The sequence below is a fragment of the Mustelus asterias genome, chromosome 22 (genome assembly GCF_964213995.1).
Source record: "Mustelus asterias chromosome 22, sMusAst1.hap1.1, whole genome shotgun sequence".
Lineage (NCBI taxonomy): Eukaryota > Metazoa > Chordata > Chondrichthyes > Carcharhiniformes > Triakidae > Mustelus > Mustelus asterias.
Window position 1 is genome coordinate 19648756 of NC_135822.1, and position 24040 is coordinate 19672795.

At 45.6% G+C, this 24040-nt stretch overlaps 1 protein-coding gene across 1 annotated transcript in view; it reads right to left on the minus strand.

Annotated features, from left to right (window-relative positions):
• LOC144509884 (alpha-N-acetylgalactosaminidase) overlaps nt 1–24040 on the minus strand; it is a 209548-nt gene that overhangs the window by 145436 nt on the left and 40072 nt on the right. The window contains exons 5-6 of the mRNA XM_078238828.1: nt 22663–22722; nt 13804–13911 (exon numbers count right to left, since the gene is read on the minus strand). Of these exons, the coding sequence (XP_078094954.1) occupies nt 13804–13911; nt 22663–22722 (168 nt within the window). The remainder of the gene's footprint in view (nt 1–13803; nt 13912–22662; nt 22723–24040) is intronic.

Sequence of the window (24040 nt, forward strand, 5' to 3'; positions counted from 1 at the left end):
CATCACTCTCCACCTGGAAGGAGATGGACTCATCGATAGCGTGCATCGTGGCTTTCGCGATGTCGGCTTTTATTCTTGCAAAGGCTAAGCGAGCCTCTGGTGCTAGGGGAAAAGAGGTAGACTTGATGAGCGGACGGGCTTTGTCCGCGTAATTGGGAACCCACTGAGCATAGTATGAGAAGAAGCCTAAGCATCTTCTCAGTGCTTTGACGCTAGTGGGCAGGGGAAGTTCGAGGAGAGGACGCATACGGTCTGGATCAGGGCCAAGAACCCCGTTTTCCACCACGTATCTGAGGATAGCTAGGCGGCGCGTGCGAAATACACACTTCTCCCTGTTGTAGGTCAGATTCAGGCGAGATGCAGTGCGTAAGAATCTAAGAAGGTTGGCATCGTGGTCCTGCTGGTCATGGCCGCAGATGGTGACGTTATCCAGGTACGGGAAGGTAGCCCGCAGCCCGTTCTGGTCCACCATTCGGTCCATAGCACGCTGGAAGATCGAGACCCCATTCGTGACACCAAAAGGAACCCTTAAAAAATGGTACAGGCGACCATCTGCCTCAAAGGCCGTGTATTGTCGGTCCTCTGGGCGAATGGGGAGCTGGTGGTAAGCAGATTTTAAGTCGATGGTGGAGAACACCCGGTACTGCGCAATCTGATTGACCATGTCAGATATGCGCGGGAGGGGATACGCATCCAGCTGCGTGTATCTGTTAATGGTCTGACTATAGTCTATGACCATCCGGGTTTTGTTCCTATTCTTAACCACCACGACTTGCGCTCTCCAAGGACTAGCGCTAGGTTGGATGATCCCTTCCTTGAGGAGCCGCTGAACTTCAGATCGAATGAAGATCCGATCCTCAGCGCTGTAACGCCTGCTCTTTGTTGCGATGGGCTTGCAGCCTGGCATGAGATTCTGGAATAGGGAGGGTGTGGTAATCCTAAGCGTTGACAGACTACATGTGGAGCGCGTTGGGCAATTTAGAGGCTGCGGGTCTCCCACTGAAAGCGGAGGGAGTGGCCCACCGTACTGCAGGGTTACACTCTTCAAGTGGACCATAAAACCTAGTCCTAGGAGTATTGGCGTGCAAAGGTGCGGTAACACAAGGAGCTTGAAGTTCTCGTAGACTGTGTCCTGCACCGTCAGATTGACCACGCAACTCCCTAGCATGGTGACAGACCGGGACCTTGACGCCATCGAAATTGTCTGCTTGACAGTTCGAATCTGGAGACCACACCGCTTCACGGTGTCTGGGTGAATGAAGCTTTCCGTGCTCCCGCTGTCAAACAAACAATAAATCGGGCGTTTGTTTACCTGTATGTCCATCATGGACTTGTCGAGTCTGTGAGGCTTGGCCTGGTCCAGGATGATCGACGCCACCGTTGGTTCGTGGGCGCAACTGCAGGCAGCTGAGATGGTTGATGACGACCCCTGCTGGTCATTCGCGGTTGGTGCCGACCAAAATGGCTGCCCCCATAGGTCGCACGTGGACGATGGCGCCAAAACCTGCGGCCCCTGCAGGTCGCACATGTCTTGTGACTCCGTCGTTCGGAATGGCGACGTCCTGGAATCGCACGTGGCAGAAGACCTTGAAGATGCAGAAGACAAGGAGGCCGGCTCCAGGGAGTCACACGCCGCACTGCTGTTCTTGGATGGAAGTTTGGACCGGCATACCTTGGAATAGTGCCCCTTCTTGCTGCAGGCGGAGCACAACACCGCTTTAGCTGGACATCGCTGCCGAGGGTGTTTCACCCCCCCACAGAAGTAACACCACGGGCCACCTGGAGCTGCTGCCGTCGTCAGGTCCGAGGCTGGGAACGCAATCGCGCAGTTTTTCGGTCCCGCTGAATGAAGTCGGGTCTGTGACTGCCCCTGCCACGCTGTCTCCACGTGGTCGTCGGGGTACATCGCCAGACTTTTGGAGGCCGTTTCTAGAGCGTCAGCTAACTCTATGGATTTAGTGAGATCGAGGTTACCTTGCTCCAACAGCCGAAGGCGGATGTACGACGAGCCGATTCCCGTCACGAACGCATCTCGAGCTAGGTCGTTCATGTACTGGTCTGCCAACACTGCCTTGCAGTTGCAGGCTCTGGCTAGCTGTTGAAGCTCGCACGCGTACTGTTCCGTCGTTTCGCCGGGCTGCCGCCGTCGAGTGGCTAGAAGGTATCGAGCATGCATCTCATTCGGCGGTTTGTTGTATCGCTTCTTGAGAAGCTCGAGGGCCCCTTTGTAGTCGGTGGCCCCACGGATCGCTAGGTATACAGCGTCGCTCGCGTGGAGCACCCGGAGTCTGTCGGCGTCGTTGTTGACCGCTGTGGAGGCGTCGAGGTAATCCTGGAAACACTTCAACCAGTGGTCGAAAGTGTTCGGTGCTCCCGCCGCACGTGGGTCCAACGTAAGCCGTTCGGGTTTAAGCATTTGCTCCATGTTTTCTTTGTTGTTTTTATTTTTTAAAAAAAAGAATTTACTTGTTGGCAATAAAATTGATGCGCGACATAACACACGAGAGGCGTGATGTACTCGGGAAATAAAGGCTTTTATTGCCAACAATAACAGAGCTACTATATACAGTACACGATCCCAGACTAAAGGGTCACCAGGCAGAGCAGTGACCTTTATACCTCTCCCAGGAGGTGGAGCCAACTGGGGTGTACCATAGGACTATATTAACAGGTAGAACAGCCCAAAAGACTATATTAACAGGTAGAACAGCCCAACCCTAACCCCAACAGTAACATATATACAGACTCATAGTACTGGCCAGACCATGGCTCAGCACTACCTGGTGGGAACCAACAATGGTTCACCACAGAGGGTATTAGCTATGCAGAGAGATTGAATAAACTGGGATTGTTCTCCCTGGAAAGACGGAGGCTGAGGGGCGACCGGATAGAAGTTTATAAAATGAGATGTACCGATAAGGTGAACAAGCTTTTTCCCAGGGCAGAAATGACAATTGCAAGGGGGAACAAGTTTAATTAAGACCAATTAAACATTGCAGCCTTAAAGAGGCACAGCTTCACCTTAGCAGCAGAGAAATAGATTCAATACTCCATTACATAATATTCATCTCCATATCAGCTATTTACTACAAGCAGTTCCAGTAAAGTTCTTCCAGTTGTAGAATTGTAATGATTTCTTTGCCAGTTAGGCTATCATGGCAGATTCTAATGGACAGCAGGCTCTCAATCAAATCATATAATTTGATCAATAGGGACATCAGCTTTTATTTGATTGATATAAAGGGCAGGAGTTTTAGATCCTGGTAAAGACAGAAACTGAAGAGAATGGACATTAAAAATAGCAGCCAGTTTCCTGTCACTGTTACTCAGGATTGGAGAAGGCAGTGCCCAGAAACCCACCTGATTCAGGCATGAGGCCAATTAAGGTTAAAGAGATGTCCCAATTGTGAGCTCTATAAAATGCTGATATTTTGGGACTGTAGCTTCAAATTTAGGGTGAATGAGGGGGGTCATGGCAACCTTTACTGCAGTCTGATTGACAGTAAGCCTGGGTGGTTTGATTGTTAGATATAAAAGGGTTGATTCCTTCACTGAGAAGCTGCTGCAGGTATTTACACTTGGAGACAAAGTAAACTCACTGAGACTACTGCTAGTGGGTGGACTCTGAGTCTCCCAAACACCCAGAAAGGTGTTGTAGGTATCGGGTTATAAACAGTTGTGCTGAAAACTGCCCATTTACTTCTAAAATGAAAGGAAATTGGGATTAAGAATATCTATTCATCACTTCTACCTGGACTTCAGAATATTTGTCCCTACATGGCCGGGAGGAAAAGAATAACAGAAACAAGTTTTACGACTCATAGTAGATTTAAAGAATTTTTCTCCAAAAACTAAGGAAAGCACCTGGAGATGCTTGCTTGAAATTTTTACTCAGTGAAATGGGAGTATGGGAACCTATTGGAAGCTGGAAACAATTGTGGACTGTTAGCAATAAAGACAGTAAGGAGAATGTGATGAATGATTTGTATAAAAATCAGGGGGTGGGGCCTATTCCTGCTGGAAAGACCAGCAGCATAGCGCTGAGGTGGCCACTGCGCATGCGCCGATCTGTCATAGCAAAGATCAGCACACGTGCAGTGGCCCCACACTGCCGGCCTCCTGATTACTGGCCAGCCCTGCGACCCCGCATCGCTGCCCCACCGATCCCCCCACGCTCCGGTCGCTGGCTGTGGGACCCTTCCCACTACCCGATCACTGGCCTACTGGAAGTGTCCAAGCCAGCTTCAACCCCCCCCCCCCCCCCCCCCCCCCCCACCGCATCCCCCTGCAGCCTGACCCCCCTGGCAGGCCAACCTCCGATCCTGATGGCCAGCCCCGATTGCTGGCCTCCTTCCCTCTGTCACCTTCCCTCTGTCACCAAGCCCAAAGTGTAGAGTTACAGCTTGTCCCCTCACCGATCAACCCCTCCCAATCAGGGGCCCCACCCCTTGGCACTGCCCGTGCCTGGTGGGCAGTGCCAAGGTGCCCCTGGGCAGTGCCAGAGGGCCAACCTGGCAATGCCCAGGGACCACCCCTCCCTTACCACCGATCCTCTGGGGGCTCTCCATGGACCCCCTTCACTCCAGCAGGTCGAGCCGCCAGCACTCCGCAAGTGTGAAGCTATTGTACACCCCACTGCACTCCTAGCTGGGATGGGGGGGGGCACTCTAGCGGGCCAGGAGACTTCAGTCCCGGGCCCGCTAATTAGATTGAAATGATTATTTTAATATTTTATACAGCTCTGTGTTGTTTTTTGGCACGGAGCTGATAGCGGCAGATATCTGGTGGCCGGAAACTTGCGGAAGCCATGGCGCCCAGTGGGAAGCCCGCTACATGGCCTCTGCTAGAGTCTCCCGGCCCGTAGTGCTGCTAGAGCGGCAAGATCATATTTTCAGAATGGAATCTACTATTGAAGACAAAGCTACCTGGGCAAGTCGGAGAGCAGGGCACAGTGGTGTGTGCCTATCCAGGTAAATAGTTACAGAAATTTGTGTTCACTTCACAAAAGACAGATGGGGCCTTGCAGAGTCAGAGGTCAGTGGATGTTCTATCCATCGCTGGATTCCCCCAAGTGTAGGACATCATTGATTGCACCCATGTAGCCATCAAGACACTGAGTGATTGGTCAGTGAGGTTCATCAATGAGAAAGACTTCCGCCCTCTCAATGTTCAGCTGGTCTGTGACCACAACCGATTTGTGCACTTACTTTCCTGGCAGCTGCTATGTTTCTTTCATTCTCTGGCAATCCAGGGTGCCATAGTTCTTCATTTCATCCCCCATACTATATGGATGGCTTCGAGTGAACAAGGGTTAATCCAGGAAGAGATGGCTACTCAACCCTCTATTTGATCCTAAAACAGAGTCACAGAGCTTCTAGAACTGAAGTTGTCTTTTCAAAAGGACCACCACCAAGTAGGCCGCAGGCCTTCTTAAGATGCAATTCCAGTGCTTGGACTGTTTGGGTAACACCCTGAAATACATTTCTGCAAGGGTTTCACACATTTTGATGGCTTCCTGAGCTCTTTATACCATAGTCTTCCAGAGGGGAGTGGACCTTGAAGAGGGTGAAACACTGGAACAACAGCTTTTTGGAGGAAGACGATGCAGAACAAATGGATTCCCAAACTGCACAGGGAGGTAAATGGGCTTGATGGTCTCATCATGATGTTGTCAGCGTCAGGGGTGATCTGATCTAGGCACATTTCAGCTGAGTCCTTCTAATCCAGGGGGATAACATGCTCAGGGACTCATGTTGAGCTGCTTGTGAGAACACTTCCAGTGGGAGTCCAGTCTTGAATGGATGAATGTTGCAGATCTGTCCAAAGATCTATCATGAAGATATATTCATGCTAAATCATGATTTTTAATCTACAATTGGAAACCTGAACAGAACTTTTAGAAACAGACATTTTAAGAAACAGAGATCAAAGTGACTTGAACTCACAGCCCAAGATGGCTAATCCCAGTTTGCATTACCATACATTCCAAATCATTGGAGTGGTCAGTCTGCCTGAAAACCCATCAAAGGTGATGGCTTCAGAGGAGTGCGACAGGGTCACATTTCCTGTCTCATTTGCAAAGTATCTACAGTAATCAGCTGAAGTTTTCAACTGTTGGAGCCTAATCATCTGGGCAACGGAGCCTGGCTTGGTTAGCTTGCAGATGTGAGCTAATCAAGTAACCTTTGGGATATATTAACAATGGGTGGAATTTAGCAAGCAACCTCCTGGAGGCAGCCTGCCATTGGCCAGCGGTGAGATCTCCTGGTCCCGCCGTTGTCAATGAGGTTTCCTGTTGAATGCACCCCTCACTGCTGAGAAACCTGCAGCAGGGGTGCGCGTTGACAGGACTGGAAGATTCCACCGGCATGAACACCAAAAAGTTCCAGCCAATATTTTTTATTTTATTCCTCGTGGCGGTTGGGAGAGGAAAGTCACATGATAAACCAACCCGCTATGTTTTAAGTACATCTTTTCTCAGCAGGACTGAGCACAAGCAACTGAGGGGAAGATCTAAGCAGTGCCCCTCCTGCCTCCTTTATTTCCCAACCCAGCTTTAAGCCCTGTTTGCTAACTGTGAACATCCAGGGAGGCAGACCGAGATTTCTTAAAGGAATCCAACCCCACACAACCATTTCCTGAAGAACAAACAACTCAGTCATCTGCATCTTTAAACCGGAAGCATTAAAACTATCAAATTCAGCTTGAAGCCAGCTGAGTCACCAGACTACAGAATGTGTACTCTTATTTTGAATGGATTCAAATTTGGCCAACCTATCCTTTCCCCACTCTGTGATCTGCATTTATTTGTGTCTGTGCAGATAGGTGTGCGTTTGAGAGTGTGTGTGTGTGTGTGTGTGTGTGTGTGAGATTATTTTACTTAGGTCAGTTTAAGTTTAATAAAGATAACTTCATTCTTCGTTAAAACTCAAGAAAACCGGTCCTATTCGTTCTTTATAAATCACACCACGTAAACAGTGAAGCACTCACTGAATTTGCAAGTATATGCTTTTCAAACAAAATAACCTGTTGGGGTCAAATGAGGGAAGGACAAAGAGGGGAGTCATCCAACTTCCTCATCACTTGGTCATAACAGTATCACTGTCCCCATTCAAAGACCTTTGTTTACCTCACAAACAATTTTTCAAATTTTGCCATGAAAGAATAGAGGCTCACACATCTGAAGTCAGGTGTCCATATTTAATTTTGTCCAAAATGTGCATAACCGCATAGTTACAGATGAGGCATAACCTGGTGATCCACAAAGTGACCTGCCTGACAGAGTGGCCGCCGCTCTCAGACATATCTACACGTTGCTCCCCTTGTGGCCTCCTCCAGTCTGATTGCAGCTGAAATGCACAAGGTAGTTGTACTCCTCCTCCAGAGATTGCTGCACTGCCGTTAGTGCAGGGGCAGCCTGAGTCATTAAGCCCTTCTGAATAGATGGTCCCTCACTCGTTGGGTCAAGGAAGCTGAAGATGATGTTGGCCTCCCAAAAGGGGTGAGACCGTCATTCTGTTTGGTAACTGCCTGAGACCTAGACTTGTGCTATGGATGAATGGAATGGTGTAGCAGTGAGATGCAAGTGGCATCCACTCCAAACATCTCTATGCCATCAGTGCCACTGACCAGCGAGAGCTTTCATTTTCTCCAGCAAACGGTACTGACTGATGTGGTGTGTTTAAATTAGCCTGCACTTCTTTAGTCCCACCTCCATTCCTGTCCCCATACCCGCTAACTGGCCATCCAATTAGCTCCCCACTTCTGTAAAAGTTGCAGTCTGTAACTACTTTCATCTTCCTTCTTCACCTGATGGCATCTGTTTCTTTATACTGGAGGGAAAGTGCTGCTCATAGTCTATTACATCAATTACATTCTGTTCAGCACACTTTTACAGGTAAAACTTTGAAATCAGTTTAGTAATAGTTTCTTATCTAGCAGAAAATAATTATCTTACAAGGGTCTCCATTCTGAAGAGTTTTGTGAAATATGTTTACCAAAGCTGGTCAAATCCTGTTTTTTCCCCTCCTGAAACTACAATATAAATTGTTCAAAATGACATGGTAATGAGAATAAATGTTTAATCTGTGCATTAATACAAATCTAATGAATAGAAGGGTGCCATAGTCAAAACAATGTTACAAAGGACAGCTTTTGTGCAATGAATGGTAGATTATTACTGCATTGGTTTGAACAGTGTCACATGCAGGGGAACTGTCAGAGTGAAAAATAAATGACACAGGGAGAACAGCATGGATTAAACAATGTGTTTACACAGGGTACAGTACTGACATATTACACTAGAGGAAGAGGGGAAAAATAAACAGAGCCACGTAAGAAAGCTAAGAAAAAGAAGTGGCACAAAGCAACATTTTCATAGCAGAAATACATAGTGTAAAATCAACTTCCAATCTCCATGTATAGAAATTAATTGTATAATTGTCAAATATTCTGATGGATATTAAATCTGTTATGGAGCTTTTGAATAATAAAAGATTAATTTGACCTGAAACTGAGTTTCAAACACTACAGCCTTATCTTATGAAGACGAACATCTCATCAAGGCCATCCCCACATCTCCACTACTTACCTTCAAACAACCGCGCAACCTCAAACAGACCATTGTACGCAGCAAACTACCCAGCCTTCAGGAGAACAGTGATCATGACACCACACAACCCTGCCACAGCAACCTCTGCAAGACATGCCGGATCATCGACACGGATGCCATCATCTCACGTGAGAACACCATCCACCAGGTACATGGTACATATTCTTGTGACTCTGCCAACATTGTCTACCTGATACGCTTGAGGGAAAGGATGTCCTGAGGCATGGTACATTGACAAGACCATGCAGACACTACGACAACGGAAGAACGGACACTGCTCAACAATCACCACGCAGGAGTGTTCCCTTCCTGTCGGGGAACACTTCAGCAGTCAAGGGCATTCAGCCTCTGATCTTCAGGTAAGTGTTCTCCAAGACGGCCTTCACGACACAACAATGCAGAATCGCTGAGCAAAAACTGATAGCCAAGTTCCGCACACATGAGGATGGCCTCAACCGGGATCTTGGGTTCATGTTTTTTTTATACTTTTCCAATTCAACCAAATCAAATCCAATTCAGAGTCTCAACAAGTTGAGACATTTCAGATCCAGGCTGACAAGGCAGGGCGAGCGACCAAACCACCCTGTCCTGGGCCTGATCTATATGAGCCAAGCTGATTGGAGAAGGGGGAGGTTCCTCCTCCAAGACTTGAACTCATTTGCATCTTAGCCAAAAGGCCGAGATGCCGCTTTAAAAAATTGCTTCATATGAAACATATGAAGCTTCAGTGTAACCTAATGACCTCAACCAAGTGCGGCCAACCATGGGCTGCCGACCATACTACACTTGATCTTAGCCAAAAGGTCGGGATCTTGGTTTCATGTCACACTATCTATAACCCCCACGACTTGCCTGGGTTTGCAAAATCTCACTAACTGTCCTGACTGGAGACAATTCACACCTCTTTAACCTGTGCTTAACCCTCTCTCCACTCACATTGTCTGCATCTGTAAAGACTTGATTATCTGCTAAGACTCGCATTCCAACCATTATCTTGTAATTGAGTTTGTGTCTTTATATGTCCTGTTTGTGAACTGAACTCTTCACTCACTGATGAAGGGGCAACGCTCCGAAAGCTTGTGCTACCAAATAAACCTGTTAGACTTTAACCTCGTGTTGTGAGACTACTTACTGTGCCTACCCCAATCCAACGCCGGCAACTCCACATCATACAATCTTATCAGCACCAAACTTCTTAGTTCCACCCCCAAAAAACCACTCCCCTCTACTCTGACTACTACTGGAAAAACCCTTATCCATACTCCATTCAAATCCAGATTCGGGGCTCTTCCCTTTGTTAATCCTGCATAATCTCCAACATGTCCAATACACAGCTGCCAGTTTCCTGTTTTGCATCAAACTCTGCTCACCTATCACTCATATCACCACAGTATATGCTGGTTTATTGACTTCTATAGCATTAAATTTAAAATCTTTGACCCGGTGTTTATGGCTCTTGGCAAACTAACCTCCTCAATCTCTTCCCGATTTTCCTTCCTGTTCTGCACCCTTTAGTCCGATGACACTGATCTCCTGTATTCCCTTTTTCTTTTATCCCATTACAAAACTCAATATCCACTTCCTCCACTAACAATGCATTATGATGCTCCATGTATGATCGACAGGAAACACTCCACAACAGAACGAGCTTACGTTGACAGCACTCCTAGCCCTCCAATCTTCACCACTGAGAAGAACAAGAACAGCAATGACCCAGGAAAAGTATAACCTCAAAGTTCCCCTCCCCGACTTACTTAAAATATATTGCTGTTCCTTGATGGAAACCATGCCAAAATCTTTTAATTCTTTATGTATCATCATAGATGAACAATCACAATGGGGACTGCAGCAGATATGAAGAAGCCCATCACCATTATCTCAACTAACAAAAACATGCTCCCTTTCTTGCCCAGATCGCCAGAACAAATAAATAAAAACCTATTGGTGGCGGAGTTTTCAGTCACCCAAGCTCTGCTGAGAAAATTGTTTTTAAAACCAATTCATGTTTTCAATTAATTTCTTTTAAGCATTTAAAACAAAAGTTCCAAATTATTCCTCCTAAACTTTCTCCTTGTTTCTTGCATTGTTACTGTGTAAAATCTTTGGGACATTATGTACATTAAAGGCTCTATACAATACACACCGTCATTGTTGTTGTTATAATATTCTCCCAGATAAGGAAGTAAATAACTGACTATAAATACTTATCAAAGTGAGAGATGTTAAGCAGGAGAATGAAACACTTGCTCTTTTTGTACACCCAGAAGTAAATTGTTGGTCAGACAGCCAGTCGATACCATCAGCTTGTGCCAGTAGTGAAAAGAATAGAGCCATCCGAGGCCTTGATTTCCATTAAATCCCTCTTTTGGACGAGTTGTTAAACCTAGGCCTTGGGTGTTCTTTAAGGTGAGTGTAAAAGATCCCAGGTATTATACGATGCAGAGCAGAGGAATTATCCTATGTGTCTTCGACAATACTTATCTCTCAACCAACATCACTAGAACAAGATTATTGAGTTATTATTTCATTGTTGTTTGTGGGAGATGTGCGCGCGCAAATTGGCTAGTTTGTTTCCTACATTACAATTCTGAATACATTTCAAAAAGTACTTCAGTGGCAGTAAAGCATTAGGAGGCTCTGAGATTAAGAATGATGCGAAACGAATGCAAGTCTTGCTGTATTTTTTTTGTCTTCAAATAGAACTGGCATGCTGCCCACTCCAAATGTGTCTCTTAAAGCAACATCCATAGGCTTGGAGGCCATCCAGCCATCAACAAATTGAGTGCTGGTGTGGAAAAGGTTGGAAAAAGAGATTGTGGCATATGGAACCTGAGGCAACAGTGGTTCGCATTATCTTTAAGGGGCCTGGCAGAACATTCCTGCTCCTATTTGCTCCACGAAAGTAATATTAAACTTAACATTTTATTCCTTTTTGGCTGAACTGCATATAAAATTGGTCAGATCATGCCCAGCAAACGTTCTGTTCAGTTCTGTTCCAAAATGGCAATCAGGGGTCCTTTGCCCATCATAGGACATAATCTGCACATAAAAAGGGCCTACTACCAAAAACAGGCAAATATTCTGAGCTGATAAAATGGTGGTAACCACAGTATTCTGTGCAAAAAGAGTGGCAAGTCTATCAACCAGCCGCCAGCCGACATGGAACTCATATCAACCACATTCTGAGATTGTTATAGACACTACCGCCAATTTAGCCAAGTCAAAATTGGTACGCCTAAGTCAGGTACATGACTAATTGAATGCAGAGCAAAGCACTTGTACTGTAACTCAATAATCTTGCTCTAGTGATGTTGGTTGAGAGATAAGTATTGTCTAAGACACATAGGATAATTCCTCTGCTCTGCATTGTATAACAGCTTGGATCTTTTACACTCACCTTAAAGAACACCCAGGGCCTAGGTTTAACATCTCATCCTATAATTTCACTAAGGTCGCTGTTGAACAACTAGACACCAAAACTTATCAAATATGACCTTTATAACCAGTGGACAGAGAGCACTCTGATCCCATCTGGGTTTAATTTATACCCTAGTGAGAAAGGTGGAAGGTACTATGACCCTCACCCCTCTCCACCATCTAAATTCTCTTGCTACACTGCATCCAGTCGGAAAAATAGAACTAAAAACAAAAATGCTGGAAATACTCAGCAGGTCATGCAGCATCCGTGGAGAGAGAAATTGAGCTAATGTTGCAGGTATGTGAAATTTAATCAGAACTGGAAGAAGATAGAAACATAATAAGTTTTCAGTAAGTAAAAGGGGGAAGCGTGGGAGGAAGATCAATGGGAAAGTCTTTGATAGGGTGGAAGGTAGGAGAGACTGAAATACAAAAGGTTTCATGTTCCAAGACCAAAGCTTGAGGAACTTTTGACCGAGCACTTTGTCGGCTTCCGCACTCAACACTTTATCTCTGCCCACTTTTGTTTTACGTTTCTTTGATGCTTTGTTTTTCTCCCCATCTCGATTCTCCTTTGCTTCCTTCATTTCGTATTTCCTATAATTCATACCTCCTCTAGACACACCTTTTGTTTCTTTGCTTGTCCCATTACCATTCTCTTTGGCCTTACAACATGAAACCTTTTGTAATTTACGTTGAAACCCCCGACTTCATCCTCCAGTGCTGCTGCAGTGAATGGAGTTTTAGCTGAGCACCAAATTCTTTGTTCTTGCTGGCAGTGGGGCAGATATGGATGAGATCAGAGAATCCTGCCCATAATCTCACCTGCGTTTGATTCCATCACTTCCCCTTTTTTCTTGCTCCCACTCTTCCCCCTTTCATTTAAATCTATTACATTTCTTACTTTATCCTAATTCTGATGAAAGCTCACAAGCCTTAAATGTTAACCCTGTTTCTCCCTCCACAGATGCCGCCAGATCTGCTCAATATTTCCAGCACTTTCTGCTTTTAATTTCAGATTTTCAGTATCTTCAGCATTTTGCTTTTGTAGAAGAAATTTAGACTTTCTATAGTACAAGGGTGTTTGGCATAGCCAGGGTTAATGTGGGACTAAAGAACCGTACCACTCACTGGTGATGACAAGAGACCTGAGTCAGTCGAAAAATATGCAGAGACCTGTGTAGATGTATGAAGTAAGCTCATTGTCTGGGCTATATCTTTTACATATGTATATAGTTAGGTGTTACCAATAAACACAACTATTCAACCTTAAAAGCCTCTGAACCCAATGAACAAAGTTCACCACTTTCCATTTTAATGCATGAACGGACATTGAATGCATTTACAATTGATTTTGCACCAACAAGCGAAAGAGGAAAATCAAATCATAGAATCCCCACAATACAGGAGGAGCCTGTACCAACAACAATCCTGCCCAGGCCCTATTCCCGCAACCCTACATATTTACCCTGCTAATCCCCCTGCCACAAAGTAGCAATTTAGCATGGTCAATCAACCTCACCCACACATCTTTAGAACCGGAGCACCCGGAGGAAACTCACACAGACACGATGAGAACGTGCAAACTCCACACAGTCACCCAAGGCCGGAATTGTACCCGGGCCCCTGGTGCTGTGAGGCAACATTGCTAACCACTGTGCCACCATGCCACCCAAATGTTAAGACTTTTTTCTGGTTGTCAATTGTGATAAGATCTGATCTTTGATATTCCTGCACATAAAGCATATCAGAACTCAGCTTTCAGGTAAACATACCTGTACTTTTAAAATCGGTGGGGAGTATCGCAGGACATGGCCAACTGAAAGTATCACATTGTTCTCCTTGCACACAGCAACAATCTCTTTACAATCAGCCACAGTCACCTGGTTAACAAAGCAAAAAAGATTAACTTAAATCATTTGAAAAATTTAACTACAATAAGAGTTAACACCTTCAGAACAGTTGGAGGGAGGGGGCGGTGGGGCATGGTTGGGTTGCACGAAAAAACTGAGAAATGATGAGAGGTGAATTTACTGGAGATTAATGTGGTTAAGTGCCGGACATGCTACTATATATACTATCCTGTTATCTTAAAATAGCAAAGAACCATTGACTCTATAACTGATCATATCTTTGAATATAGTCTGGGCTTGTTTTAAATGCTTTATGTTTCCTGTTGGCAGTAGCAAGGTTACTAAGAGAACATTTGTTGCTTTTTCTGCACTTGCACTTTCTAGATCAAAGTGAACAGCTGTCAAAGTTTGAATGCATTACTTTGAGAATTGCATGTAATCTCACAGCAAAAAAATAAGAATAGTGTTTAAGAATATACCATATGGCAAAGAGAAGGATAGCATAGTGCAATATAGAACGCAAGCCTGAAATAACACTTGTCAATCCACCAGAGAAGCAGGACAAGAGGGCATAGGTTCAGGGGTCTGAAAAGTCACCGGGTCAGACTTCAGGAAGTAGTTTTTACAGTGAATAATAACCAGAACAAGGTGCCAGAAAGGATAGTTGTTGTCATGCCACCTGTCTCATTTAAGGACTACTTTGATGATTTAAGGGGAAAGACATTGGAGGCAATTTTTCACTCTAGTCTGCAGTGCTTTTCAGACTCAAGCATCCGAAGTGCTATTTAAGACGGAATTGTTATATCTAACATAGAAACAATAATAATTGACAATTCTAGGTTCAAAGTTTACTTGTTACATGCTGGTTGATAAAATTGAATAGAATTCAAATTTAAAAACAGGTAGTTTTTCATCCTGAGCAGACTTAGTCTGATGTGGAGATGGCGGCGTTGGACGGGGGTAAACACAGTAAGAAGTCTCACAACACCAGGTTAAAGTCCAACAGGTTTATTTGGTAGCAAACGCTACTAGCTTTCGGAGCAATGCTCCTTCGGTCAGGTGAGTGGGAGATCTGTTCACAAACAGCAAACAGGGCACATAAAGACACAAACTCAATTTACAGAATAATGATTGGAATGCGAGTCTTTACAGCGAATCAAGTCTTAAAGGTACAGACAATGTGAGTGGAGAGAGCATTAAGCACAGGTTAAAGAGATGTGTATTGTCTCCAAACAGGACAGTTAGTGAGATTTTGCAAGTCCAGGCAAGTCGTGGGGGTTACAGATAGTGTGACATGAACCCAAGATCCCGGTTGAGGCCGTCCTCATGTGTGCAGAACTTGGCTATCAGTTTCTGCTCAGCGATTCTGCGTTGTCGTGTGTCGTGAAGGCCGCTTACCCGAAGATCAGAGGCCGAATGCCCGTGACCGCTGAAGTGTTCCCCAACAGGAAGAGAACATTCTTGCCTGGTGATTGTCGGGCGGTGTTCATTCATCGTAGCGTCTGCATGGTTTCCCCAATGTACCATGCCTCAGGACATCCTTTCCTACAGCGTATCAGGTAGACAACGTTGGCAGAGTTGCCACGACGTTGGCCGAGACCACAATGTCTTCACCTTCAACAGCCAGTTCTTTATCCAGACACACGGAACAGCCATGGGAACCAAATTCGCACCTCAATATGCCAACATCTTCATGCACAGGTTCGAACAAGACTTCTTCACTGCACAGGACCTTCAACCAATGCTATACACTAGATACATCGATTACATTTTCTTCCTTTGGACTCATGGTGGACAATCACTGAAACAACTATATGATGACATCAACAAGTTCCATCCCACCATCACTCACCATGGACTACTGTCGGGAATCGGTTGCATTCTTGGACACACGCATCTCCATTAAGGACGGTCACCTCAGCACCTCACTGTACCGCAAGCCCACGGATAACCTCACAATGCTCCACTTCTCCCGCTTCCACCCTAAACACGTTAAAGAAGCCATTCCTTACGGACAAGCCCTCCATATACACAGGATCTGCTCAGATGAGGAGGATCGCAACAGACACCTTCAGACGCTGAAAGATGCCCTCATAAGAACAGGATATGGCGCTCGACTCATTGATTGACAGTTCTGACGTGCCACAGCGAAAAACCGCACCAACCTCCTAAGACGACAAACATGGGACACGATGGACAGAGTACCCTTCGTCGTCCAGTACTTCCCCGGAGCGGAAAAGCTACGGCATCTCCTCCGGAGCCTTCAACATGTCATTGATGAAGACGAACATCTCGCCAAGGCCATCCCCACAACCCCACTTCTTGCCTTCAAACAACCGCACAACCTCAAACAGACCATTGTCCGCAGCAAACTACCCAGCCTTCAGGAGAACAGTGACCATGACACCACACAACCCTGCCACAGCAACCTCTGCAAGACGTGCCGGATCATCGACACAGATGCCATCATCTCACGTGAGAACAGGATCCACCAGGTACACGGTACATACTCTTGCAACTCGGCCAACGTTGTCTACCTGATACGCTGTAGGAAAGGATGTCCTGAGGCATGGTACATTGGGGAAACCATGCAGACGCTATGACAACGGATGAATGAACACCGCCTGACAATCACCAGGCAAGAGTGTTCTCTTCCTGTTGGGGAACACTTCAGCAGTTACAGGCATTCGGCCTCTGATCTTCGGGTAAGCGTTCTCCAAGGCGGCCTTCACGACACACGACGGTGCAGAGTCGCTGAGCAGAAACTGATAGCCCAGTTCCGCACACGAGGACGGCCTCAACCGGGATCTTGGGTTCATGTCACACTATCAGTAACCCCCACAACTTGCAGAATCTCACTGGCTGTCCTGTGTGGAGACAATACACATCTCTTTAACCTGTGTTTAATGCTCTCTCCACTCACATTGTCTGTACCTTTAAGACTTGATTAGCTGTAAAGACTCGCATTCCAATCATTATTCTGTAAATTGAGTTTGTGTCTTTATATGCCGTTTGCTGTTTGTGAACAGATCTCCCACTCACCTGACGAAGGGGCAGCGCTCCGAAAGCTAGTGGCGTTTGCTACCAAATAAACCTGTTGGACTTTAACCTGGTGTTGTGAGACTTTTTACTAGACTTAGTCTGGCCATCTAACTGATAATCCCCAAGGTCGGCTCAATCCCATTTCAGGATCTGCTCGGCACAAAAGCTGGTTCTGGTGCATAAATCTTTAGTACTACTGTAGTGATGTGGGTGAAAAGAGGACTCAGAGGTAGTAACCACCACCAAGAAGAGGGTGTGAAGAGGACCGAGGTGGTAGCCACCACCGAGAAGTTCATAAGATATAGATGCAGAATTAGGCCATTCAGCCCATCGAGTCTGCTCCGCCATTCGATCATGGCCGATATGCTCCTCATCCCCATTTTCCTGCTTTCTCCCCATAACCAATTAAAAATCTGTCTAACTCCTCAAATTTACTCACTGTCCCAGCATCCACCACACTTTGGGGTAGTGAATTCCACAGATTCACAACTCTTTGGGAGAAGGTTTCTCCTCAACTCTGTTTTAAATTTGCTACCCCTTATCCTAAGACTATGACCTCTCGTCCTACAATCCCCACCAGCGGAAGCATCCGCGCCACGTCTACTTTATTCATACCTTTTATCATCTTGTATACCTCAATTTGATCTCCCCTCGTTGAAGAATGAGAGAGGAGCATCAGGGCCATCAGCAGTGAGAGGAGCAATGGAACATTCACAACAAGAGGGGAGTAGTGGAGCCATTCACAATGAGAGGAGAAACACAGTCATTGACAGTTAGAGGCCAATACCACCATGATGAGCCCTCCAATGCATTTTATAAATCCCAGGGAAGGAGAAAGGAGAACAGCAGGAATGTGTGCCCAATAATGTTCTAGGCCCATACAGCCAAACCTGGTCTCCAGTCAGCTTGGACCCCCTTGCTACTGGACCAAGTCTTTGCTCTGTCAAGCATGTGTGGTAGCTGGTGTTCAACAGCCACCATGTTAATAGAGCACACACACAAGCATCTTCCATTCCTTAACATTATGTCCAGGATCCAGAATATCAGGACCCTCATGGACAACCCCAACAGCGAGACCCCAGAATGGTGTACTGCTATCATTTCCCAGGAGGTCAGGCATGAACACTGACATCACCGTCCTAAGCAAGATCTGGCAGCAGGGAAAGGCCAGCTCAAAAAATAAAGGTGGTGACTACACCTTCTTAGAATCATAGAATCCCTACAGTGCAGAAGGAGGCCATTCGGCCCATCGAGTCTGCACTGACCACAATCCCACCCGACTCTATTCCCATAACCCCACATATTTACCCTGCTAATCCCCTGACACGAAGGGACAATTTAGCATGGCCAATCAACCTAACCTACACATCTTTGGACTGTGGGAGGAAAGCGAAGCACCCAGAGAAAACCTACGCAGACATGGGGAAAATGTGCAAACTCCGCACAGACAGTGACCCAAGGCCAGAATTGAACCCAAGTTCCTGGCGCTGTGAGGCAGCAGTGCTAACCAGTGTGCCACCATGCCGACCCGTTCTTCCGGAACGGTAAGCCAGAAGATCACCACTGCCTCCACGGGATTGGCTTCGCCATTAAAAACAAACTAGTTGGCCGTCTCAGAGTCTCCCCTTGCAGGATAAATGAATGCCTCTTGACACTTCAGCTCACCCTAGTGCACTACAATCCTCAGCACATACATCTCAACAGTGGAAGCTACAGACATCCAAAGAGGAATTTTGCTCCAGCCTCAAACAATCCTTGGCCCAAATCCCAATGGGCAAAAAGCTGATCGTCTTTGAACAACTGAGCTGGAAAAGACACAGACCTCTGGAGAAATGTAATCAGCAGACAGTGGGATGGGAAAATCCAACACCAAAAGCACTCTGCTCCTAGTAAAATCCTTAGAACACAGCCTTGTCATAACCAACACCTTGCTTCATCCATCAGACAGACAAGTACAAGGTCTCATGGCAACACCCTTGTTTCAAGCACTGCCACCTGCTCGGTTACGTCATCGTCCGAGCAAGAGACTGCAAGGACAAGAGTATCACTCGTATCATTACAAGAGCCAACGATTGCTGGACCATTGTCTAATGCGCTCTGTGATTATCAATATAGCCCTAAAGCAATGATGGCAACAGAAACAATACCGCAGGAAAATCAATGTTGAGGCACTCAAAAGTCTCTGATAAAAGAACCCTATTCAGCTAGCATCTCACTGCCAACCTGATGATTCATGGTGGCCTAGAGACGCCAAGTGTTCACAAGAGCCTGGTCTGCCCTCTAGGCAGGACATCCAGGAGCTAATAAGCCAAAAGCACAAGTTTTTTTTAAAACTTGAAACAGCAACCCAAATGGAGGGCAAGAAAGCAGCTCTACGAAAAGCAAAAAACCCATGACCTAAAGAACAGTTGACAGGTGGAGAAAAAAGTGCAGGAGATCCAGCAGTTAGCCAACAACCATGACATGCAAGGTTTCTTTAGCACAGTCAAGACCACCTGCGGCTCAAGCATCAAAGGCCCCACCCCACTATTGGCCAAGAATGGAGAGGTGTTCATCAAGAACAGAGAGGCAGTCAGCACCCGCTGGAAGGAGCACTTTGAAGACCTCCTTAACAGAGACTCTTTCTTCAACACAAGTGTCCTCAACTCCATCCTGCAGCATGCTACTCGCCACCATCCTAGCACAACCCCAGCCCAGCACAAGGTGGGAAAGGCCACCCAACAGCTGGAGAACAATAAGGCATCAGGAGCAGCTGGTATACCTTCCGAAGCACCAAAACATGGCGGAGAAACTAGCCTCGAATAATTGACCACATTTCCTTATCTGGAAGGAGAACATGCCAGAAGATCTAAAGACACCATCATTGTGAACATCTTCAAGAAAGGTGACTAGTCCAGTAACCTACAGGTGTTGGCTACAGGGAAGGTCATTGTAAGAGTTCTCCTTAATTGCCTTCTCCCTGTGGCTGAAGAATTCCTCCTAGTGTCTCAATGCGGATTCCACCCTCTAAGGGGCACAATGGACATGATCTTCACCACATGGCAACTAGAAGAGAATTGCAGGAACAACACCAACCCTTGTACATGGCTTCTTTGACCTCACAAAGGACTTTGACACTGTCAACTGTGAGGGATTATGGCACATTCTCCTCCATTTTGGCTGCCCCTAAAAGTTTGTCACCATCCTCTGTCTGTTCCAAGACAGCATGCAAGCTGTGATCCTGACCACAGATCCACCACAGACCCAATTCACATTCAGATTGGAGTCAAGCAAGGCCGTGTCTTTGCACCGATACTCTACTCGAGCTTTCATGCTGCAATGGCCCATCTCACCCTGCTGGAATGGAGCTAAGCTACAGGACAAATGGGGGAATATGTTCAATCTCTGCCGATCGCAGACCAGATCCAAGGTCACCTCATCCTCTGTCTTTGAACTACAGTATGCATCAATGCTCATCACTGTGCATTGAGGCCAAGCTCTAAGCCATCATCAACACCTTCACTGAGGCATACGAGTGCAAGGGCCTTACACTGATCATTGTTTAAACAAAAGTCTTCTACCAACCTGCCCCACTACACAGCACTTCCCTCTAGTTATCAAAATCCATGAGGAGGCCTTGGACAATGTGAACCACTTTCCATACCTTGGTAGCCTACTGTCAACAAGGTCAGAGATCAACAACAAGCTTCAACACTGCCTTCTGTATGTCAGTGCAGCCTTCGGTTGCACGAGGAACAGAGTATTTGAATCCAGGTTTTGCAATCCTCGACTGCTTTCTCAGACTTCACCACACCCCCAATTCCCATTTGTCCTCCGATCCAGCGCCAAGCTCATGATCAACGGGGCAGTAACCTACCCTCCCAGATGGCTCAGAGACTTGGACTACAGCAAGCATCTCAAAACCCTTGAGAAGTACCACCAGTAAATCCAAAGGCAGGATAGGTATGTCTTGCTCAGGGCAACATCCCCAGCATCAAAGCATTGACCATGCCTGACATGAGACTCCCAAAACAAGCGCTCTACTCAGAGCTTCAACATGGCAAATAACCCCAAAAGGGCAGAGGAAATACTTCAAGGACATGCTCAAAGCCTCCTTTAAAAATTGCAACAATCCTATTGACACCTGAGAACACCTGGCCGAAAACTGCGTGAAGTGGAGGAAAAGCACCTGGGAAGGAGCTGAACACTTCGAGTTTCATCGTTGAGAGAAAGTCGAAGCCAAGTGTTGACGCGAAAGAAGCACATGACAACCAAGGTACCCCACCCACCCACTCATCCAATTCAATAGAAACAGAGTTCTGTTTTGTTTCATCAAGTTAGAATTCATTTAGCAATAAAAACAAAACCATACAGCACAATATCTTCAAAGAAAATTTCACTGGAAGCAAACGTTCTGTACTGAACTGCCAAATTAATTGCAACAAAGTATAATAATATAGTTCATTTTGCATTAGACCGAAACAGAATATTTTATAGATTTGATTTATTGTTACTTGCGCGCTGTACAAACAAAACATACCGTTCATAGAGTACATAAGGGAGAAGAAAAGGAGAGGGTGCAGAATAAAGTGTCACAGTCATAGCTTGTGGTGTTTTGGAGGGCCCAAATTGAACAACTATCTGAGTTATGAAAACGGAGTAGTGTGTACATAAAAACTGTGAGGACTCGGGCTGTGCTCAGGTATGTAGGTGGTCTGGAGTGGGCTTCATCCATCAGGCTTTGACTCCACAAATAAATATGCCTCCTTTTATGGGGATTTCCACTATTCAGTTCTGTGCTATTTCATTTAGTATCACATCCCAACAATCTGACTCCTCCGGCACTTCAAAAATAAGGAACTGTGTGGTTAATAGTCATTGTGAGATGAATAATTGGGTCAAGGTACTCAGCTGCCAGGATACTGCTGACTGTAATGTCTGTGCCTAGGTCTGACAGCCGGTAGGGTGGACCTGATGGCAAATGATGCAGGCAGTGATTTTCCTGCCCCTACAGCTGAAATCATAGAGAAAGTCAATCTTGACCCTGCTCGCTACTCATCCACTAGGCAGAATTCCAGTTTAAATTACTGGATGGGGCACAAGAGGACATTTAAAGTGATTCTTGAAGTCTCTTTGGAATAATCTCTTTGGAATGTTGCTGTAAGGATAGACTTCAGAGCAAGCGGTTGAGGTCAGGAGAGTCATTTGGGAGATGAGGTGGGATCAGTGAATTATGTTCATCCAATTTTCAAAATCAACCCCAAAATAATTTTTCTATATAATCCACTCCACCAATAAAAGAATTAATACATTTTAACATTTTAATTTACTAACTTTTATTCATTCTTATTTCTACGTTGGATTTCTATATCACATGTATTATATCCCAGTTATGAAGTAATGGGTAAAACCTGCCCTGTTTTCTCCAAAACTGACCTTCAGCTGTCTATGGGGAGCTACAGTCATGGCTTCAGCCGACTTAAATGTTTCTCTTTTCTCCGTGTGGATGACTTCCATTTGGCTGAGATTAGGGATTCACCATGTGAAAACTGCAGGAAGGTATTTAGATTCAGCTAATGCTTGCAACAACATCAATTACTGACACAACCACATCACTTTGAAATTCCCCACTTATATAAATTAAGATTTGTTTTGAGTTTGGCCATATAAAACAGCAAAATATGCTCTCTGTATCTGGTGCAACCATATTTTGCTGCACCATAACCTCTCACTTGCAGTAATAATATGTTGATGACCTACTGCCATGGGTTTCTCCAGAAGGATGTGGTAGCCCTTCTTTGCAAATGCCACTGCTGGGTCCTGCAGATTTAAATGAAACAATATTTCAGCAATTAAGAAACTGGCTGTTAATGGCATTAATAGGTTGCACATAATTAATTATAATTTATAAGACTGTATTAAGTATTAAATATAAACTGTTTTGTCATTAAATGTTTGGGAAAATGAGTTCCATCCAGGAAATTAAAAACAAAATCAAATCTCACCATGTCATCAACACAGAATTCAACCTATTCCTGACATATGCACAGACATTCCAGTCAAGTTGCAGTTAATGCACAGACATTTAATTGTGTGGATGGCTCAAGTGGTTTAAAACTATGAGTAACTGAACCAAACAGGCTTGGTAGGAGTCCTGGTCAGAATGTAATTATCTGATCTCTGGCAGGGTTCCAGTACCCATGATACAAATGACCTCAATATTTAAAGGTTGGAAGGAGAATATCTACCAGGAGATCTCTACCCACCATGGACCTGTGTTCAATTCTGGCCTTGGGCGATTGTCTGTGTGGGTTTCCTCCGGGTGCTCTGGTTTCCTCCCACAGTCCAACGATGTGCAGGATAGGTGGATTTGCCATGATCAATGCATGGGATTATGGGGAGAGGGCTGGGGGTGGGCCAACGTAGAATGCTCATTTGGAGAGTCGGTGTAGACTGGATGGGCTGAATGGCCCCCTTCTCCATTCCAGGGATTCTATGGACTACTCACTACAGGAATTTGTGTTGGATGCAAAGGAACCAGTAGAACAGCCTGATTTGTGTGTATTATTCACATGGGCCTAAGAGCTGATATCCAGAGGGGAGGTGAGAGTGACTGTCCTTGACATCCAAACAGCACTTGACCAAGTGTGGTGTCAAGGAGCCCTAGTAAAACTGGAGTCAATGGGAATCGGGGGTAAAATGCTCCGCTGGTTGGAGTCATATACCAGGCACAAAGGAGGATGGTTGTAATGATTATAGATCAATCATCTCAGTTCCAGGACATCACTGCAGGGGTTCCTCAGGGTAGTGTCCGAAGCCCAACAATCTTCATCTGGATCATCAATATCCTTCCTTCTATCATAAGGTCAGAAGTGGAGATGTTCGTTGATGATTACACAATGTTCAGCACCATTCGCGACTCCTCAGATACTGAACCAGTATGCGCCAATTCAAAGCAAGACCTGAATAACATCCAGGTTTGGGCTGATCAGTGGAAGTAACATTGTGTCATTGCCTGACACAAGTGTCAGGCAATGACCCTCTCCAATAACAGAGGATCCAGCATCTCCCCTTGACACTGAATAGCATTACCATCACTGAATCTCCCACTACCAACATCCTGGGAGTTACCATTGAC